The sequence below is a fragment of the Hetaerina americana genome, unplaced genomic scaffold (assembly GCF_022747635.1).
Source record: "Hetaerina americana unplaced genomic scaffold, ioHetAmer1.1.p SCAF_100, whole genome shotgun sequence".
NCBI lineage: Eukaryota > Metazoa > Arthropoda > Insecta > Odonata > Calopterygidae > Hetaerina > Hetaerina americana.
Genome location: NW_027286071.1, coordinates 664,603 through 685,969, shown reverse-complemented (window position 1 = coordinate 685,969; position 21,367 = coordinate 664,603). Strand labels below are relative to the sequence as shown.

Below are 21,367 nucleotides of genomic sequence, written 5' to 3'. Positions count from 1 at the left end.
TTTAAAATTTTTGAAAGTGATAAGGAGATTTTTTTGGAGTTCTGTAATTATATTTATAAATGGATAAAAAGTTTTTAGTCCTGTATGGCAGCCAAACTGGTACTGCCGAAGAAGTCGCAGAAAGGTTATGGAAAAAAATGAAATGGTAATTGTTATTCATAACGCAATTAGAGATTCAAAAGTTTACTATCAGCTGGGACTTCATTAACATGAAATTTTTAGTTTACATTTTCAGGGCCCTGTGAAAGCTATGGATGATTACAAAGTGATAAACTTGATCAATGAAAAACTTGTGATTTTTGTATGTTCAACTACTGGCCAGGGAGAAGAACCGGACAATATGAAAAACTTTTGGAAATTTTTACTGAGGAAAAACCTTCCTACACATTCTTTGTCAAATCTCAGTTTTGCCGTTCTAGGCCTAGGCGATTCGTCGTACGCTAAATTCAATTTTGTAGCTAAGCGCCTTTATCGCCGACTTACTCAGCTGGGTGGTACTCCATTACTCCCCGTAGGTTTAGCAGATGATCAACACGATTTAGGACCGGATGCGGTAATAGATCCATGGGAAAACAATCTGATTTCTAGCATCTGTATTAATCACAAGATTTCTAGTGAAGTTAATTCGGAGTCTGCTGAACATCTTCTGACTAGGTAGCTATTTTTCCCCAAATTACACAATGTACCCGCTAATTCGTATGCAAGTGCATGGTTAGATGCTGCAGCAACAAACAGATTTAAGTGGTCCTAAAATTTTTAAATATTAATTACAGATATAGAGCTGTTGTAGTTCAGGATGCTGAATTATCGGAAAGCACACCTTCCGCCGAAAAAGAAGGGATTGAAGACCCAGAACTGAGAGGGTGGTCTAAGGAGCATCCAGTCATTGCTGTAGTTAAGGAAAACATTAGAATTACTTCAAAAGATCATTTCCAGGTTAGTAATTGCTTAAAGATATTGTTAGATATTTTCTACCAAAGGGAAAATTCTCTTTGAAAGCAGTTTTTTGGTTAGGTAGTATGATATAAATTGTATTAATTTCATTGGATTTATTTGGATTCCTAATTTGTTTTAACATTGTAATGCTTGGTTTGCTAATTTTGGTAATTTAGTTTTGTGCGCGTTTACTCTTTCACAATATTCATTGTGGTGAACTTGGATATGAAAATGGAAACTTTGGGTTAGCTAAAATTAACAGAATCATAAATATTTGAAAGAATGACGTAAAAACTATAATGGAGAGTCGAAAAACGGCAAATGTGCGTAGCTGCAATACAATGCCTGAAATATGCAGTAGTCACTGGATTATAGTTGATGTAATAATAATATCTTAAATAGTCCTGTCACTTTCAATGGATGAAAAATATAGGACTAGTCAGGGGTACGTAATGATGTAAAAATATGGGTCATATTCCAGTTATTTTTGTCATTTAAAAATATTTCTGAACTGTATTGATTTTGACTGCACTATAAGTATGGATAGTCATGGCATTTTGATATGTTTGGGAATGTGCATTAGTTCAAATTTGTCACAACTTGCTTTCATTTCATTCATTTTGCCGTCATTTTAACTCTTCTGAATTCCAGGTTTGTCTTCTTGTTTTTTCTACATGACTTAATCTCCTTTCCAGATAATCAACAGTTTTTAGAGCAGTATTATAACTTCACCGTGCTTCTACCAGACATAATGATCTTTTGATCATTGAGAAATATTACATGTGCATATTTTGACTTTGTTTCTTTTGATCTCTTGGATTTCAATCATTAATCATCCCATTTGGGGGTATTCACAACCGTTGTGTCATGGAAAGGCTTGCACATTCTTGTGATCTCCGGTAATATTGTAAGCAACTTTAATTCCCAATGGCAGTCACCCATGTCTGATTGTTACAGTTTCTGTTACTCAGTCAGGCAGCTGCAAATGTGTCTAGCGCCAGTGGGGTTTGAGTTTTGTTGTCGCATTGAAACTGCTATTGAAGAAGGCCCTGGGAAACCACATAAATAAATTATCCCATGCAAAAATGATGGACATAGGTAAGAATGGACATAGATCTAAGAATGAGTCCTGGCAACTATGGGACTTGGCCCACTAGGCCATATCTCGTGCCCTGCAGCAGGAGATGCAAGGCTTCTGTGGTTGTCATTTCACAAAATTCTTTGAAGTGGATAGCAAATTAAAGGAAAACTCCTATAGCCATAAACATTTATATGGCTATTGGAGTTTTCCTTAAATTTGTTATTTAAGGAGGCCGTTGAGCTCAAGTTTCCTAGATCTTGAACAGGAAAATTGGAGAAGATGAAAATAGGAAGCTGGGCAAGGTTAAATGGAAGGATAGCGGGGAAAACTGGAGTGATAGTTACAGAGTAATGTGCAACAGGAGGGAAGAGAGCCAGCAAGGGATGGAAATGATATTTAACCAAAAAGTAGGAAGAAGTGTAGTAGGCATAGAGGAAGCAACTGATAGAATATTACTTGTAGAGGTAAAAGTTGAAGCAATGAATTTTGTCATTGTTAAGGACTACATGCCATCAAGCGTTCATTCATATGGAGGAAGAAGTGAATAAGGTTAAAGATTAGTGAGAGGACAAAATTGCAAGTGTTCCTGGAGAGAAATGTTAAAATGGGGACTGCCACTGATAGATAGGGTTGGGGAACTGGTAGAGATGCTATTGAAGAAGAGACTACAGTTGAGGAACAAGGAATGACCATGGGGGAAACCAAATGAGCTGCCGTAGACAGGGTATAATCATGGTGAACGCATGGTTTAAACATCACAATAGGTAAAAAGAGACATTTCAGGCGTGATACGGTGGAATATCATGATTAATTAAAAATTGACAATTTTTCACGAAATAAGATTTATTACGACCGGTTTCAATGTAACCACATCATCATTAGGTAACAGTCATCACTTAAGAGTCCAGTATATTATATAAAAATAGCAAGTAAGGGGAGGGTAGTGGAAAAGAGTGGAAGAGGGAGGAAAGGTGGAAGGCAGCATGGGTAATTATGTGAGTGGGGCAGGGGAAGGGGGTGAAGGAGATGAAGTAACTAGGTGCGAAGTCCAGAGACAATGTCGTAGCTGGTCGGTGGGGGATTCTTATTGGGGGTGTGTACCACGGTGTGGCACCCTACTCCTAGGTCCGTGGAGAAAGAGGGTGAGATCAGGGCTTTTCCCCTTGGACACTGACTGGGTGCATGGTCTCAATGCACAAAGAAGCATTACAAACTGCCGATGAGAGAGTGTCCCGTGGCAAAGAACCTGATTATGATATAGTTACATTGAAACTGGTCTTAATAAATCTTATTTTGTGGAAAATTGACAATTTTTAATTAATCACAATAGGTGTATATATTCATGGAAAACATGCAGGGATCAAGAAAGATATCTGTTAGACTATATCAATTTCAAGCTCAGATTTAAGAAGCCATAATAGAATGAATTGCAGAAAATAAGACCAGATTGGAGGGATAGGAGACTTACGTATTCCTGACCTGTAAATGTCTCAGACTGCTCAGGTGCAACTGGTGGATGGAGTTGGAATAGATTGTGTTTTGGAAGATGGATAATACATGGGTTTCCATTATGACATTTACTTTTTAACATATATTCAGAGGAAATATTAAAAGAGGCATGGGAAGGAACTGGAGATAGGAATGGAAGTTATAGTGGAATTCATGAAATCAGTTAGGTTTGCTGATGATCAAGCTTAAGTTTGTCAGTCTGCCGAAGGCTTACTGCTGGGAAATTGGAAAGTTAGTGCAATAGGTATGGGATGTGAATAAAACTAACAAAACAGAGGTTTTGCAGTTTTCAGGAAATAGGAAAGTTAAGTTAATAAACAGGAGTTCATAAACTGCAGCAGGTAGAACAGTTTCCATATCTTGGAATTTTTTTGTCCTAGTAGTAGGATTGCATTTCACAAGGAAGAAGTAATTGATAGCAAGGATTATAGTAAAAGACTCGTTGAAACTATGATATGGAGCATGAATTTGTACAGCACATTAATATAGTAATTGAAGGAAGAAGGTTGGCATGCACTACACTTTTTTAAAATGTGAATGTGGAGAAGGATTGAAAAGGTGAAGTGGAAGAAAGGAAAACAAATGAGGAAGTGCTAGGCATGGTGAGAGAGGATAGGAGAGTGTCGCCGGAGATCTATATGAGAAATGAATGGTGGCTACAGAGCAAGTGTGACTGGCCAATGGATGTTGAAGACTGTTAGTGAGGGGAGAATATTAGGCAAACAAGAAGGGGCAGGAATAGGATAGGGATGTTGGATGGAATGAAGGGAAGAAGAAAGTATGGGGAATAGAAGAAAGGTTTTAATGAAACATATGGCCTTGTATTCTGTGTTTTCTGTCCTTGTAATCTGTGTTCATTCAAAAACTACCTTATACCTTAGAATATCAATGATGAAAATACATATATTGCTATTGAAGTGGTTTGCATGGTATTTTTGTTTTACTTTTGTTCATGTTTAAAGGATAAATAAATAGGTATGTGATTATGGTTAATAGTAAACTCAATGAATTTCATGTTGACAAAGTGTCCATCCCAATACCTGCTTCAAGTATTTTGAAGTATCAACACATCAGATTGCAATTCCATTTCTGCTTCCTTGCTTTGGAGCATTTGGTACATACATTAATCACTCTGGGTTGGAGCACATGGTGTGATTAGTGGAAAGGTGCATACTTGTTGTGGGGTTGCATCAGGAGTGCTTTGACTTGAGAATCGGAGAAGTATTAAAGCACATGAATGCACATGGAGCAAGAATCAGAGTGCACCCATATATTTTTGGCAGAGTTACATACAATTAATTAATAACACATCTGAGTATCCATTTTAGTATTATGAAGGATCAGAATTGTGTTTTTGTGTATTTTTCTTGCTGGTCCCGGAGGCGGCAGGGTAACAGCCTTGCCTGCCAACCCAGAGGTCTATTTATTTATTTATTTATTTATTTATTTGCCTGAGGATCTGGGTACATTCATGTTCCAAGATATACGGCACGTCAAAGATCTTAACATAAAATACAATACATTGTTACATATTCAGAAACTCATCAATAGTGTAGAATAAGTGTCGCATGAAAAATTCCCTCACTTTGAATTTAAAGGTTGACATTTTTTCTATGCTCTTGATAACCAGAGGAAGGTTATTATATAATAAGAGTCCCATGTTATGGGGGGAAAAAGTAGACTTGCAAGTTCTGATGAAGTTCACATGTAGATGACTGCAGGTCCTGGTATAATGATTGTGAATACTATTGTTAGTGGTATATAATGAGATATGGCGTTTAGCATAAACAATAGCACTTAGCATGTACACACAGGGAAGAGGGAGAATACAAAGTTTTTTGAATAGGGGGCGACATGGAGCTCTGAGGGGTTCATTGCACATTATTCTTAGTATCCTCTTTTGGATTTTAAATACAACATGAGCACAGGGTAATGGGCCCCAAAAAAGAATACTAAAAATTACGTGGGCATAAAACTCACCATAATAGATAGACATAAGCACTTCATTATTTACAGTTTGCCTGATAGAACGTACCAAATAGCACGCGGAACAGAGTTTTCGGCGTAATCTAGAAATATGGCTTTCCCAGTTTAGTCTACTATCCAGGGTAACACCAAGGAAGGAGGCATTATCACTCCTTGGAATAATCACATTGTCAAAAGAGACGGAAATATCTGTCATAGGCTTATTTTTATTTACAAAGTATATTAAATTTGTTTTTTCCTTATTAATATGAAGAAAATTACGATCACACCACTCTTGCAAAAGGTGGATAATATTGTTAGCACTTGATACGAGGCCGTTGGTTGAAGAGGCAGACACTAAGACATTTGTGTCATCGGCATACAGGAGGGGAAGTGTATTAGGTACAGAATTAAGCATCCTTGGGAGGTCATTTATGTATATGAGAAAAAACACTGGGCCAAGAACAGATCCCTGGGGAACCCCGCAGGATATTGTTTTTGCAGGCGATACATGGGATATTCCATCTTTCGTAACACTTACACTCTGTTGTCTGTTGTTTAGATAAGATTTAATCCAATTATATGGAGTACCTCTTATGCCAGATTCTTGAAGTTTCAGCAATAACATATGGTGATTGACACAATCAAAGGCCTTGGAGAAATCAAATAATAAAACAAGAGATTCCAGTTTATTGTCTAGGTCAGACAATATTTTGTTTATACAATGGTAGGTAGCAGTGGTAGTAGACATGGATTTTCTAAATCCATGCTGGTAGGTTGATAGCAGTTTGTGCGATTCCAGGTACGATATTAATTGAGAATAAAACACTAATTCAAAAATTTTACTGAATTGATTGAGTATAGATATTGGACGATAAGAACTCATGTGCTGTTTATTTCCTTTACCTTTATAAAGGGGGATGACTTTGGTGCTTTTAAGAGATGATGGAAACTGACCAAGCCTAAGAGATTCATTGACTAAGAATAATAGAGGGGGTTTAATGACATCAAAGGATTTTTTAATGATGATAAAAGGAATGCCATCTGGACCAGAGGTGTACTTATTTCCCATTTTGTTTAAGATATTAGTTAATTCAATGTCAGAGCATGGGCGGAGAAATAGGGAATTACATTGGCTTGATGTTTGTCTATGAAAGCTTTGTTTAGTCACGTTGGGTGACTGGTGAGAAGTGAAAATGTCATTAAAAGCCATGGCAATAGCAGAACTGTCCTCAAGTTCGTTACCTTGAGAGTCCAGTAACCTGAGATTGGGGGTTAATGATACACGAAATTTTGACTCCTTGATAATTTTCCATATTTCTTTTGATCTATTTCCAGCATTAAATATTCTACGATCATTAAAAGTTCTTTTTGCATTACGGAGAAGACATTTGTAATTCTTTCTCATTGCCTTATATTCGAGAGGTTCTATAGGCATCGATCTGTTTTTGTAATGGAGAGCCATGTTTTTCATGACTCTGGATGCATACTGGATTTCATCAGTGACCCATGACTTTCTGCCCTTAGACAAAGACGAATTTTTAATTTTAACGGGTAATACAGGAAAACAAAAATCAAAATAGGATAAATATGTTGAGTAAAAACAATTAAAACCATCTTCAAAGGAGCTCATGGAGTAAACATTGGTCCAATCATGACACATAAGCAAATTGCAGAAAGCATTTACATTCTCATCAGAGAACTTTCTCCTGTAGCTTGTTGTAACCTTGTCAGAGGCATTAATGCAGAATGTGGAGAGTAATGGATAGTGGTCAGAGATATGGGATATTATAACCTCGGTTTTCACGAGTCGATAATCAATATTTGTAAAAATATTATCAATGGCCGATGCAGAAGTAGAGCTGACCCTGGTGGGTTTGTCAGTAGTTACATTTAAGTTAAACAGGGAAAGAACATCTAATGGTCGCGGGTTCGATTCCTGCCCAGGTGGATTTTTCTTAATCTAGGGCTTGGCTGTTTGTAATTGTTTATAATGTTATATCATTGTTAAAAGTCTGATGTAAAGGCCAAAGTGCTATTTTCGGATTGATGTGAAATGAATAAATTATGTCAATGTATATATATCCCTTATTTTGACAAGTTCTTTCAGAATCATTTACATATTGAATTGAAAATCCCATTTTAATGTTTGTAGTCTCTCTATTGAGCATGCAAAAATATATTTTACACCATGAAAATATTAGGTCAAGCAACTTGCATTCTCTCCTACATATATGTACTGCTATTTTTTTAAACAAGTTTCAAATTTTCAAATCGCTTCTAAAATATAAATGATTCAGTATTGTCTATCATATAGAAATGCTCTTTATTTTATGCCAATGTATCAAGAAGTTCTAAAATGTTTTACCACATGTATATATTTCATTTTTTTGAGAATGGAATTTCACAAAATGAAATGTGTAACATGTAACTTTATTCCAAATCAATTATTGCAGGATGTAAGGCTACTGAAATTCTCTACTGGCTCCCTGGAATATTCTCCTGGAGATGTCCTTACAGTTTGCCCCAGTAATCTAGCTGAAAATGTGAAGAAATTCTTTGAGGTGACTTCTTTCAATCCAGACCAAAGAATCTGCCTCTATCCCAATGACCCAGATGTTACTTCACCATCTTCTAAATTTAGGCCAGTATCTCAGGTACCTACTCATTCTTTACTTATTCAACTAATTTTAAACAATTAACTATATTGCACTTCAACAAATTGTAAGATGCAGTACTTTACAATCAAAGCAGTAAATGCTGTAATGGAATTACATTTTATTGTTGTTCCTTACTAGAAATGCCAGAGTTATCTGTGCACCTCCAAGTACCAGGTTTCAATGGGAAGGTGGAGAAATTTCTCATTTTTTTTGCATGTATGATAGATATAAATAGATCGATTTTCAGTAAATCAATCATTACAACTATAAATGTAAGATAATAATTATAATTGGTTATTAATAAATAAATTTCAGTATTTTTATCCTTTGAAATCACCTTACTGCATTAGATCTCATGTTAAAACCCTGGAATGTATAAATAAAATGTGAGCATTTTAGGAAAGGTCACCTAAACACACTTAAATCTGAAAAAAGTTCACAGTATCCTGGGCAAACCAAGAAGTAGAACATACCGTTATATACTTTGTATTAATCATTTTAGGGAGTATTCACAATTAATCCATTGATAGTGAATCTTTGCACATTTGATCTCACATATTGAGTTCACTGAGTAGCATTTTATTATTGAGTATGAGTTGCATGATTTGCATAAAATGCATCTATTCCTAGACACATGTATAAGAATAAAGAAATTCAATAAAGATTTTTCAAAATTTTTGTTACAACATCTCTTCACTCATTCTCCAAATGTTAATGGTTCTTGTCAAGGTAGTCCCCATTGAAAACAATGCATTTGTCCCACCTTTTTTATGGTCTATGAAGGCACGATGGAAGGCATAATATGGGAGTAATTTCTTCAAAATTGCCTCGACAGTCTTCACCACTGCTTCTAATGATGGAAAGTGCTTTCCATAAAGGTATTTCTACACATTTGGGAACAGGAAAAAAAATCATATGGAGCTAGGTCTGGACTAAAGGGGGAATGAGGAACATAATTCACACTGATTTTTGCAAAGTATTCAGCAACAGCATTTTCAATGTATGGCCATGCATTATATATGCATTATTGCAGTAAAGCATCCAACCTGCTCTTTTGCAATCATTATGGACTCTTGAGAATTTCCAATACTACTCTCTGTTTACAGTTATGTGTGCTGGTACAACATGCTGACACACTATTTCTTGATTATAAAAAAAAATGATATGACCATCAAAAATGTGGTGTTTTCAGTGACCTCCAAACAGAACTTTGTTTGACTTGTAATCAGTGATAGCCTTCAAAAGAAATTCCTTATCTGTCTGCAGTCTCAAGTTCAGCTTTGAACTAATCTTCACATGAATGTCCTGTTGTTTTGGCATTAGCAGTCTCGGGTGTCGCGGAGCACAAACGCATCTCTTTTGCATATTTTCTGTTAAAATTTTTAATATTTTTTATTCTGATTATATTTCTTGACATTATTTAGTTATATTTTTTCAAAATGGCAGCAGCAATGTTAATCCTCATGCAATGTGTTATGTCATATGCTATGCTTGTGTTTTGTAAATGTAATGCTGACCCCAGAGGTACTGGGGTAATGATTTTGCCTGCCAACCAAGAGATTGCGAGTTCCATTCCTGCCTAGGTGGATTAAATGACTTAAATGTTAAATAAGTAATAAAATAAAAGTGCTTACTTCTTTAATAGTGATTTGAGCTGCATTTCCACCTTCCTTTGAAATTGATGGTCTCCCTTCTGTAGACATTGTAAGTCATCTTCTAGCTGTGCTACAGAGGAAAACAAGCTCTCCAAGACCTTCAGCTAATGGTTTGTCATGCAAAGGAGAAACTTAAATGCAACATAATGCTCATCTCATGCTAACTGCCTGGTTGAAGTTGTTGAACTGTAGATGTTTCAACTTGCAATTGTGGCCACCAATGCAAAACTGAAATCAAATCATTGAAAATTGAACTGCATATGCATTACACAATAAGCTAACAATATATCATAAAATGAAATGTTTGCACAATAAATTATGGGAATAAAAATTTTATGATTACTCATAATTTAACATATCTCACAGTAAGTTACTGTAAATAATCAACCAATGTATAACAGGTGTCATTCTTTCAATTGCTCATTTACTTTTCTTATTTCTATGGTCAATTGACCTATTGATAAATAAATTAAGAACAAACTGTTATTATTTTTATATGTATTTTGTACTCTCTGCAGTACTCCCATGCAATTTGGACCAGAAAATACTTTATGAACCAGGCATGGGTGATTGAATCTTTCCATCATCTTAAAATATTGGATAACTTTGAAATCTTGGTCTAATTAAAACTAATTTCCATAAAAGAGCTTAATGAGAGTACATGTTGTTAGGCATTACAGTATCCATTGAAGTAAATGTTTATGGAAAGCATTTTGAAAATGCCTCTCCAGCAAAACTATTTCATGGTTTATTTCTTATCAATGCCAATTTCGTATTGTATGTACCACTAGTAGATATAACTAATTTTCGAATGAACTGACAAAAAATTACACCATTTATTTTGGGAAGATTTATGTAAATAATTACCATGAAACTTGCATTAACCTCTTTCAAAGAAAAAGATCTATACATCTATAAAGAGGAGATAGATTAGTTTTGTTAGTGTTTCAGACTGTGTGTGATGTGATCATGAATTGGGAGCAGAGAAAAGGAATCAAACTTTTGAAAGTCTATGCTCAAAGATTATTTTGTTGCAATTACCTGAGCTGTGGATGATGGCATAGTTTGAGTATCCTCAAGGATGCAATTGAACCTGTTGAAGTGATACATTTGTAATAGGTTCAATATAAGTTTGAGTCTTCAAGTGTTAGGGGCTTCCATCGTATTGCACTCAAGCTCATAGTGTATATATTAGATGTGGGTCCAAGTAGTGAGGCATTGCATTATCTTTCTCTTTCAGTTGCTATATTTTCAAACTATACATAAAAATATATTAGTTTCTTCAAACTGGCTCAGTACATGTATATTGCATTACATTCTCATGATATCATGGCTCTACTATGTGAATCAACTTTTTAAAGTTCTAAGTATAGATAAATAATGTAGTTGCTTTCTTATCACTAATCTATGCAAATGCAATGATATTAATTCATTTCTTTTATATCCTATGTGGAATAGACATTTATTTTCAATTGTGAATGTCTTTGTAGTTAAGTCCATCAATTGGAAATGTTATGGCTAAAGTTTTCCTTTCTACATTATTTTTTTATTAGGTACTCTACCTGTTAAGGTACGTTTTGGATAACCTAACTACCGAATAAATATTTTGTTTCTCCTAACAATATACAACATCCTACTCTACAACGAAGTGGTAGAGTTTGATGTTTTGAAATGTTAGGTTCACCCATCCAACATCCCCATCTTATTCCAATCCCTTCCTCGTTTGCCTAACATTCTTCCCTCAATCAGTCTTCAACATCCCACTGCCGATCAATATACTTTTCATCCATTTTTCCTGCCTTCCTATGATTTCTCCCAACAATTCCCTCTCCGCCCCCACCATACCTAGCACTTCCTCATTTGTTTTCCTCTCTGTCCTTTTCACCTTCTCCATCCTTCTTCACCCCCACATTTCAAAAGCCTCCAAATCTATGCCTATCATTCTGCTTCAGTGACCATGTTTCAGGGCCATACTTGACTATATCCCATATCCAAGTTTTGATGAGCCTTTTCTTAATATCTTGCTCAACGCCCCTCTCATTAATTCCCTTCTTCTTGTGAAAGCATCTTTGCCTAATGCAATTATTCTCCTTATGTCCCTACTACTTTGAATATTTTGGTCCAAAACACTTCTGAGATATGTAAACTGTTCCACCTGCTCTAGTTTTTGCCCTTCAATTACAACATTTAACTTAGCCTTTTTCTTTTGCTGGAAAACTGCGTAGCCTTTGTTTTATTATTATTGATTCTCATCAAATATCTATCGCACCGAATTTCCAGTGTTGTCAGCAATGCTTGCAATCCCCTGGCTGACTGGCAAACTAAAGTTTGATCATCAGGAAACCTAGCTGATTTTATGAAATCCTTGCTGACTTTCATTCCTATCCTGAGTTCATCCCATGCCTCTTTGATTATTTCCTCCGTATACACATTGAGCAGCACAGGTGATAATGAAAAACCCTGCCTCACTCCTTCCTAACGTTCCTAACACTGCCCATTCAGACTCTTGGTCCCCCACTCTCATCTGAGCAGTCTGATATATATATGTATAGGTTGTGGATTATTCTCCTATTCCTTCAATCTATTCCTATTTTCTGCAATATATTCTTTAGTTTTTCCTAATTTACTCTATCGAATGCCTTTTCAAAATCTACGAAACAGGCAAATAAATCCTGATGGTATTCCATATTCCTCTCGATTAGTGCTCTCATTATCGTGTGTGCCCCTCCCCTTCCTGAACCCAAACTGATGATCTTTTACTTAATCATTTGCCCTACTCTCTATCCTTTTGTTGGTAATCCTGAGAACAACTTCAGCTGCATGTGAAATCAAACTTATTATTCTGTGGTCCTCACATGATGTAGCCTTTACCTTTTTCGGAATAGGAACTAACACTGATCTCACAAAGTCTTCCAGCCAGATTCCTTCCCCATAGATGCAACTAATTAGTCTATATGGATTGTTCCTGTCACATTTTCCTAAACATTTCAGTAGTTGGAATGTTATCCACCCCCACAGCCTTATTTAGTTTCATCTCCCTTAATGCCCTTTCTATCTCATCATCAAGAATGCCTGGACCTAAGCTCTCTTCCTCGACGTCATGTTCCTCTTCTATGTCTAACATTGTTGGTCTAAGTTCTTTACTATACAGATCTTCTATGTATTCCTTCCATATCTCTTGAATCTTTTCTGTTTCAATTATTATCTTACCCGAGTAATCTCGCTTACAGTTAACACACACACACACAGTTATAACAGTTAACACAGATCTTCCCTTCTTACTTCCCAATGGTGTTTTAAACTTCTTGTATAGTGCACTAATTTCACCCTTCCTCTGCAAACTTTCCATATCCTAGCACTGCCTTCCACTTCACTTCCTTTGCTCTATTTGTGGTGTCTAAACCAATTGTTAGTGATGACTAACCCCTGTCTCCTGCAGAACTTAATTGCTTTCTCCCCGCGGTCATTCCTTGTACCTAAACTGTAGTCCCCCACCTCATCACCATCTCTTCTTTCACCTACCGTCACATTCCAATCCCCCATAAATATCAAATGTTCCCCGGCTGGAACACATGCGATTATGTCCTCTGAGTGATCTCTACCCTATTAATTTCTTCCTCCTTATGATTGCTTGGTGGTATGTATATCTTGACAACGACCAGGTTCGTTGGTTCTACTTATCTCTAGTAGAAGTTTTCTATCCATTGCTTGCTCTTTATTGGCTATGCTTCTTCCTACCTTTTTATTCAATTTTATTGCAACCCTTAGTTGGCTCTTGTCCCATCTGCTGTATATTACTCTTTCACTCCAGTGTTCTCCACTATCCTTCCATCTCACTTATCATAAACCTAATTGTCCAAGTTCTTAGTCTGACTAATTGCTTCTGCCTACATTTCAGTCTTTGGATATTGACGCCAAAAAAAAACCACGGATATTGGATAGCAATAATTTATTTTTATGTGGCAAGATATCATTTTTAATGTAGCTGTGTTTGCCTTAATTTTTGCATTATAGGTAAAAAATACATGCTTAAAAATTTTTACATATGGGTTTATTTCATTGTAACTAAACCCATATGCATGCAGCAAATAGTTTTTGTTGGCCTAACTAAATTTCAGTTGAGTTTTATGAAATTGTATAATTGTATTGTCATCTTTCTCCCACCAAGAATGATTTTAAACTTTCAAATCGTTTTTTTAGGGTTAACTTCCCTTTCTATGCTATGTATAAAGACTAGTCTTCTCTTTAAAAACGAAAGATAAAACCCTTAAAAATGTTCTAATTATTGAAAAAATGTCATTTGAATTCTACTCAGGATTCATGGAATATGAAGGGAAGAAAAAAATCTTTGGATGAAAAAATTTGTTAATCTATCAATTTTACATTTGCCGGTATTATTAAGTTTTTAATTTAGATTAATGCCATTATAGTAATTAATTATTTTAATTCCACCCGAGAAAATAATTACGGGTTAAACTACCATGGAGTTGGTAATGTTGCATTATATTTTTTTTAATTGTATTTTAACTTTTCTAATTGAAATTTCCAATGAGGTCCATTTCACTTTTACATTTTGAGAAATAATAATAATAATACATTTTATTTGTCCAGCGGTCAAGTGGCTACAACTGTTACCCTTGATGTAGGACTTGTCAGGTTAAAGTAACAAAATATATACAATGGGTACAAAACACATATCAGGCGTTATTAAGAAATTCAGCAATTGGATAAAACATTTTTAATTTTGAGAACCAAAGCAGATTGACTTTAAATGCAGCCACACTTTTTCGAGTGTTAATCTCAGCTGGGAGTTTATTATAAAGTTGAAGGCCCATAAAATGCCAATGAATCTGGTATTTTTACATTTTTTCTTATAAAAATCAAGGTTGGGGAACATAAACTGGAACAGGTAAAGCAGTTCAGCTGTGTAGGTAGTTTTTTAGGAGAAGTTGAGTAAAGTTAAATCTAGGAAACTTGAGCTCTGCAGCCTCGTAAATTAACAAGTTTAAAGAAAATCCCCTGATGGCAGTAGTAAATTATCACCACTATCCAAAAGGAAAACTATAAATTGCTGTGATGGGTTGTGGGAGCAGGAATTAAGGAAGTAACATTCCTGCATACCTTGATACAGAGAGTGATATTCTAGTTGAGAGGTTATGGTTGGTCAATGCCATGAAATTCCTTCTCTCACAAAGCATCACAGCAATTTATAGTTTTCCTTTTGGGTGAGTGGTGCTCATTTATTATGTCTAGAGAAAGTTTTCTTTAAATTTGTTAATGTGACTGAAGTAGTTTGGAAATTAAAAGAAAAGACAGAGAGCCAGTGAGATACTGAGGGCATCAACAGAGGGGAAAATTCTGGGAAAGTGAGGTGGAGGGAGGAAATGAATAAGAGTTTTGGATTGAATTAAAGTAGGTGGAAAGTATGCAAAGCTGAAGGATGATTTATTGTAATATTTAGTGAGGGATTTATGGATATTTTTTAACATGTTAGTCAGGAAGACTTAGCTGAGTACAGTAAAGTTTAGTGTCTATCATAAACCTTCTCTAATATAATAGACTAATACTAATATTAATATTAATAAACAGTTTTCGTGTTCTTTAAAAGTTTTACTTTGGCAGCACTAATTTTTAATACCATGTTAAAGGCTGAAACACTTTGGATATATTATGCCGTATGTTTCTTTGTCTAGGGTGGTGGAGGTGGAGTCACAGTGAGGGAGTGTGCCGAAAAAGTATGGGACCTTTCGCGGCAGCCTGGGAGACAGACATTAGCTCTAATGTCAACGTTCTCACCCAATGAACTTGAAAAGGAAAAGTTAGAAGAGCTGTCATCAACAGAAGGACAGGAGGAGTATTTGTCGTATGTTTGTCGCCTGAGACGAACAATGGTTGAAGTATTGTCAGATTTTCCATTCACTGCTGCAGCACTAACATTGGATCAAATATTTGATGTCCTGAGACCAATACGGCCTCGTGCATTTTCCATTGCATCTTCATCTAAAGTAAGATTGTTTAGGTATTTGTTTAAATCATTCATATGCTAAACTAGGGGTAAATATGTACAAATAGTTGTAAAATCACACTTATAATTTTTTAAGTACAATTCAAATTATCTAAGATGGGAGAAGAAGTTTATTTTGACAGTAAAAACCCAGCAATCTTGCAAGTGAAAGAATCAGTTAAGCAGATATAATTACGAGACGCACCTGTATCATATCAGCTGAGAGAAGTACTAAGTTGGAGGAAATTATTGCAGTTTTTTAGTATAAAGGCAAACTATATTTGTTTCTCTTTGTTGATTAATTTTATTTTAAAAAAACTTAGTTTTTTAATTTCTGAGCATCATCTCGTTTTCTATGTTATATGAATTGAAGCACCTCTTCATCTTTTACTCATTTAGGCCTATCCTGATATTTGGGAGTTTATAATATTTCTCATGCAGATGGTCAAAATAAATTATGCTAAGCATTAAGTTTAATTCATATTTGATGTTGATTCAGTTCATATTATGTACCTGCATTTGTTGGTTAAACCTGATTGGATATATTTTTTCACAGGCGCACCCTGGAGAAATCCATTTACTTGTTGCTGTTGTTAATTATAAGACAAAGATAGTCGCTCCTAGACTTGGCCTGTGCTCTAACTGGTTGGCAAGAACAGTTCCAGGTGAAAAAATTCCTATTTGGATCAGGAAAGGATCTCTTCGTTTCCCCAGTGAATCCGTGAGATTTGTCTTTATATATTCATCATCCATTATTTTCACTAATATTATCTATCTAATAATGAGCTCATAGCATCTGTACCTTTCATATTTCTGTGAGCATTTTGTTACTAAGTGTTTTGAGTTGATTCAAAAATGTCTCAGTTAAAATTTGAACTAACTTTTATCTCATCTTCCTGAAAATAAATATCCTCATCTCTGTCTGTTTTGGTCTCCTATATCTTGAAACAAGACAAGATTCTTTATTCCTATAATTAAAAAGTACAGTAAGGCATGTATTTGAGTGAAATTATGTTCTTACTGTCTGTTTTTACAGGTTACAATTATTTATCAAGTCAATTGAAGGAGAGTAGTAATTGTTGCAACTGTATTTATTTTCAGACTATACCTATGGTAATGGTTGGGCCTGGAACCGGAGTAGCTCCATTTCGCAGCTTCATTTCAGAGCAGGTGGCCTTAGAAAAAGCATCTGCTGACTCATTGGTTCTTTTCTTTGGCTGTAGAAACAGTTCTGGTGATTTTTTGTGTGGAGATGAGTGGGATAATTTGAGTGGAAGTAAGAAACTCACCTTCTTCTGTGCCTTCTCTCGTGATCAACCAGACAAAGTGTAAGTTTACTTGAGTGACATTTGTTTACTAAAGGAGAGGTTTTCGTAAGTTTCTGGAAGGAAATTTTACTTATCAAATAGAAAGTAAATGTCTTGTAAGAGTTTATAGCTTGAGCACTACTGGTAATACTTTGAACTTAATGAAATAAGCCTCCAATCTAAGAACAATAATGTATTAATGTAACACAAGGGTTTCCTCCATCTACCTTTGTGGTTTTTAATGATTTCATAGTTCTGTATCGTTCTGAATTTAAAGTAATAATACTAGCCATTGAAAATATTTCCTATAACTTTAGTAGGAAGTTAATTTCATAGCAACCAAGTATGTAACATCAGGTGATACACAGGCTTTTAAATTATGCCAAATGAATTCTATGGTACTTGGGTCAACTTTATGAGACCTCATAATGAAATTGGAAAACAAAACTTTGTTAGTTCCACTGAATTGTATTTAAAACAACCGGTTTTGTCGAACTTAGTGGAACTTACAAAGTTGTATTTTTCAAATTTTAGTATACATGATATTAAATAAGAAACACAATAGGCATGTAGCATATATTAAATGCAAAATATTGCTTCCATCTTCAGTCCAGGGTAATTCTACATAGCAAAAGTCTTGAGAGGAATAGTCGTACTAAAAATTGTCGTGCAAACTGAATGGCTAAGGACCATGTGCTTGGCTTGGGGCCAACTGGAATGTTGAGGAAAACTTGATTTTTGTATCTGTCGGCCTTGATGAAGAACAATGATAAAAGTAATTTATTACCATTCAATAGTGATGTATGACCACAAATATCATCATTAATTCACATGTATACATTACCAAACATAAATGTATTACAACTTGCCATCCCAAATTCAAATCAACTGTGGTTGGCATTACTTTCCAGGATTAGCTTTCTTTTAAAAAATGGCAATGAAACTTGGAAGACTTGATAAATGTGATATCTACATTAGTGTTGTTCTCTTCAAGTATAAAGTGTGAAAGGACTTTCTTTTTAAATACGAGGTCTGTCCAATAAATACGCGAACTGAAGCCATGAAAACTTTATTTTGCAAAATTTAGTGTACATCGATTTTGTCCCTTTCAAGGACTCTCCATCCGTTGCTATGCATTTATTCCATCGTGTTTTCAACAGTTTAAAGCCCCTTTGGAAGTCCTCGGAAGTTATGCTTGTTAGTTTTCTTGTCGTTTCTTGCTTCACATCTTCCCAGTGTCCACATCTTCCCAGTGATGTCCCCTCATCACATTTTTGCATTTTGAGAATAGGAAAAAGTCACCGGGGACGAGATCTGACGAATAATGAGGTTGATCAAGGATGGTGATTGAATTTTTTTCGGAAAGTGGCAAACAAACAATGCGGAATGCGCAGGTGCATTGTCATGGTGAAGGATCCATCCATCATGTTCAGTTAAAATTGTGTGCACTGTTGATTTTCCTAAATTCAGTTCATCAGCTATCATTTGGACAGTTTTTCGAAGATCAATTAGGACAAGGGACTGCACACGATCAATGTTGTCCTCAACACAGGTGGTTGAAGGTCGTCCCGGCCTTGCATCATCCATGGCATCTTGTCGGACATCTTTAAAATGCTTAATCCATTGAAAATGGATGCTTTCTTCGGAGCATTATCACTGCAAATAGCTGTCAATATTTCAGTAATTTCTTGATAACTTTCTCGCACTTCACCAAATAACTTGATGTTGATTCATTACTCTGTGATTTTGTCAATTTCCAATTTCGACAAACAATAAAAATAAGGACAAGAGAAATTAACATAACTGGTACCATACGCTCAGCTTGACGAACCGCTAAGCATAGGTGGCTCATTGGGTATCAGGCAACTAGCACCGCTAGTGGGCGGAGCTATAGTCCACGTCATGGCTGCCAGATTGTACCTGTTAGCGTATTTATTGGACAGATCTCGTGTATAGGGGAGTGTCATGATATCACATGTGATATATCAAGAGCAATCAATATGTTTATTGGATTGAGTGATACATAGTACATTGATTACTTTTTGTTGATGTAAAATAATGTAGTATTTTGCAATATTTTCTTACAAAATTAAGCATGCATACTTTTACTGCATAGTTTTTGCTGGGTTTTCAAACCTGTAGGTCCAGTTTGCATATTGATGAAAAGATTGCTTCTCTCTGACTCCATATAAATATTTTTAGATATTTTTTTTCTTTTGGGTGATATACTCCAACCAGGTGCAGTGGGTAAATGGAAGGAAGGAAGGATTGGGGGTTCTTTTCTGGCATTTGGTGTCTGTGAATTATCATAGTTGTGCATTTCCCCAAATCATACTCAATAGCATTCACCTTGATATGATGCATACAAAGCTTACACATGACTCCCTCAACTGGCTGGCACACTGGCATCAATTTTTACTGGCCACCACTGCCTCCCTGAAGCCTTGCTAGTTAGTAGCATTGGCATCACTATAACGCTTGTCTCACAACTCCTGATATTATAAGTACTATAGCAGTATTCACACTATAACTATCTCCTTATCCATACATAAGTCTTTTCTACCGCTCCATTCCTTTTGACCTCAATTTCTTAGAAGCTGCAACCTCAATCACCCAAAAATTAGTTGTTATTCATGGGCATCACTAAAGTCTATTTCTTTCCATTCATCATAATCATTGTAATAAAGGAAATATTGTGCCTGTCTATTTGATCCATCATATTCTCCTTGTCTGCTTTGGCATGTAACTTTACTATGTTGCTGACTGTCTGTGACGTTCAACCCAGCAGAGTTGCAGCTGAGATCACCAGCAATTACAGGATTCCCTTTGTTCATTGCTCTCATCATTTATCACTTTTAGAGTGCATCACTATTATTCCTAACTGCCTTATCTAGTGCATGTACATAGGATGATGCTTATTATACCAATATCTCCCTTTGCAACATGCCTTATACCAAATCATTGCATGGTACTTGGCTTTCATAGCATAGATTAAGTTGATAGGGGAGATTCAAAGTACACAGAAAAAGTTAACGGAGGTGGTATCAAGAGGAAGTTGTTATAGGGTGAATAGAATTATTCTAAACACCTCAAATTTTTATTCCACACATATATGGTAGCATTCTTTTATCAGAATAGATTTAACCAGCTCATTTATTATAAAAATTTAATTGCATTTTATTTTTTTTTCATCATTAAGACTTTAATTTTTTGATTGATCATGCAGAAAGTAATTATAGTACAACATGCAAATGAGAGAAAGGTCGTTACCATATCAAATACATATTTTTTTAAAGTTAAACAAAATCAATGGTACCCTCATATTTTATGTATTACAGGTATGTCCAGCATTTGATAAAGGAGCAACGTAATTTACTCCAAAATCTTATGTTGGAGAGAAAAGGAGTATTCATGGTGGCAGGAAATGCAAAATCTATGCCATCTCAAGTAAAGGAAGCTATGCTTGAAGCACTGCAAATAAAGGATGATCAAGAAAAATTTATAAATATGCTTGAAGTCCAGGGGCGTCTTCAAACAGAAACATGGTCATGACCATGTGTAATTTATGGTGTAAAATTGTATATAATAGGCTAATAAATGATTTACAAAGCTGAAAATCAATGGTAAGATTTTCTTCCTACATTGATAGAATGGAATAATTAAAATAAATAGTGTTTTTAGTGGCTCACATTGTGAAGGATTCTAACGAGGAACATAATATTTGAATTATCTTTGAAAAGTTTGTGTATAGTAATGAAAAATCTGTATATATATACCCTTGTGAAATAGCGAATACAGCTACAACATGGGTGGCATAGAACTTTTGAATTGGTTCATCTCTGAATATGGAATTGTACTCAGGGTAAAGGAATGGGATATATTCCCATTATATTAAGATAGCTCTATGTGGCTATGACTAATGCGTGGATATCAAGTTAAAGTCACGGTAGGATCCTGGATGATCTAGGCTTTAGAAGAGAAGTAGTTCAAGCTATTTTCCACAGGTATAGTTGTAATCCTTCCTGATCCAATCAATCCACGTTAAAAAGTTCAAAACTCTTCATGATTTCATCATCGTGTTCTTCTAATCATTACAAGGCAACCAAGATGATGTGCCATTTCATTTGTAGGAGTAAGACTTTTTTTATCATGCCGAAGGTGTGGCAGTATCACTACGAGGTACATGGTTTGAGGAATATCATATGTAACTTTGCAGACATAGTGGTTATTTTCTTCAGAAACTAGTCAAC

General features: G+C 35.4%; 1 protein-coding gene across 2 annotated transcripts; it reads left to right on the top strand.

Moving 5' to 3' along the window:
• LOC139700430 (NADPH-dependent diflavin oxidoreductase 1) lies at positions 1-20,717 on the top strand. 2 transcript variants are annotated; one of them, XM_071599027.1, is made up of 8 exons: positions 1-145; positions 223-654; positions 774-936; positions 7,948-8,148; positions 15,500-15,811; positions 16,367-16,531; positions 16,912-17,138; positions 20,456-20,717. In XM_071599027.1, the coding sequence occupies exons 1-8, from the start codon at positions 60-62 to the stop codon at positions 20,667-20,669; spliced, it is 1,800 nt and encodes a 599-aa protein (XP_071455128.1). In that variant the 5' UTR covers positions 1-59; the 3' UTR covers positions 20,670-20,717. The 2 variants fall into 2 exon arrangements, with proteins under 2 accessions (XP_071455128.1, XP_071455129.1); XM_071599028.1 differs by having other exon boundaries at positions 15-145; positions 236-654.
• Positions 20,718-21,367: the final 650 nt, after the last annotated feature.

Excerpts from the sequence above, each read along its gene's own strand:
- LOC139700430 (XM_071599027.1), top strand. The coding sequence starts at position 60 with ATGGATAAAAAGTTTTTAGTCCTGTATGGCAGCCAAACTGGTACTGCC. Across the intron at positions 15,812-16,366 it reads CCATTGCATCTTCATCTAAA|GCGCACCCTGGAGAAATCCA; the intron begins GTAAGATTGTTT and ends ATTTTTTCACAG. Across the intron at positions 17,139-20,455 it reads CGTGATCAACCAGACAAAGT|GTATGTCCAGCATTTGATAA; the intron begins GTAAGTTTACTT and ends TATGTATTACAG.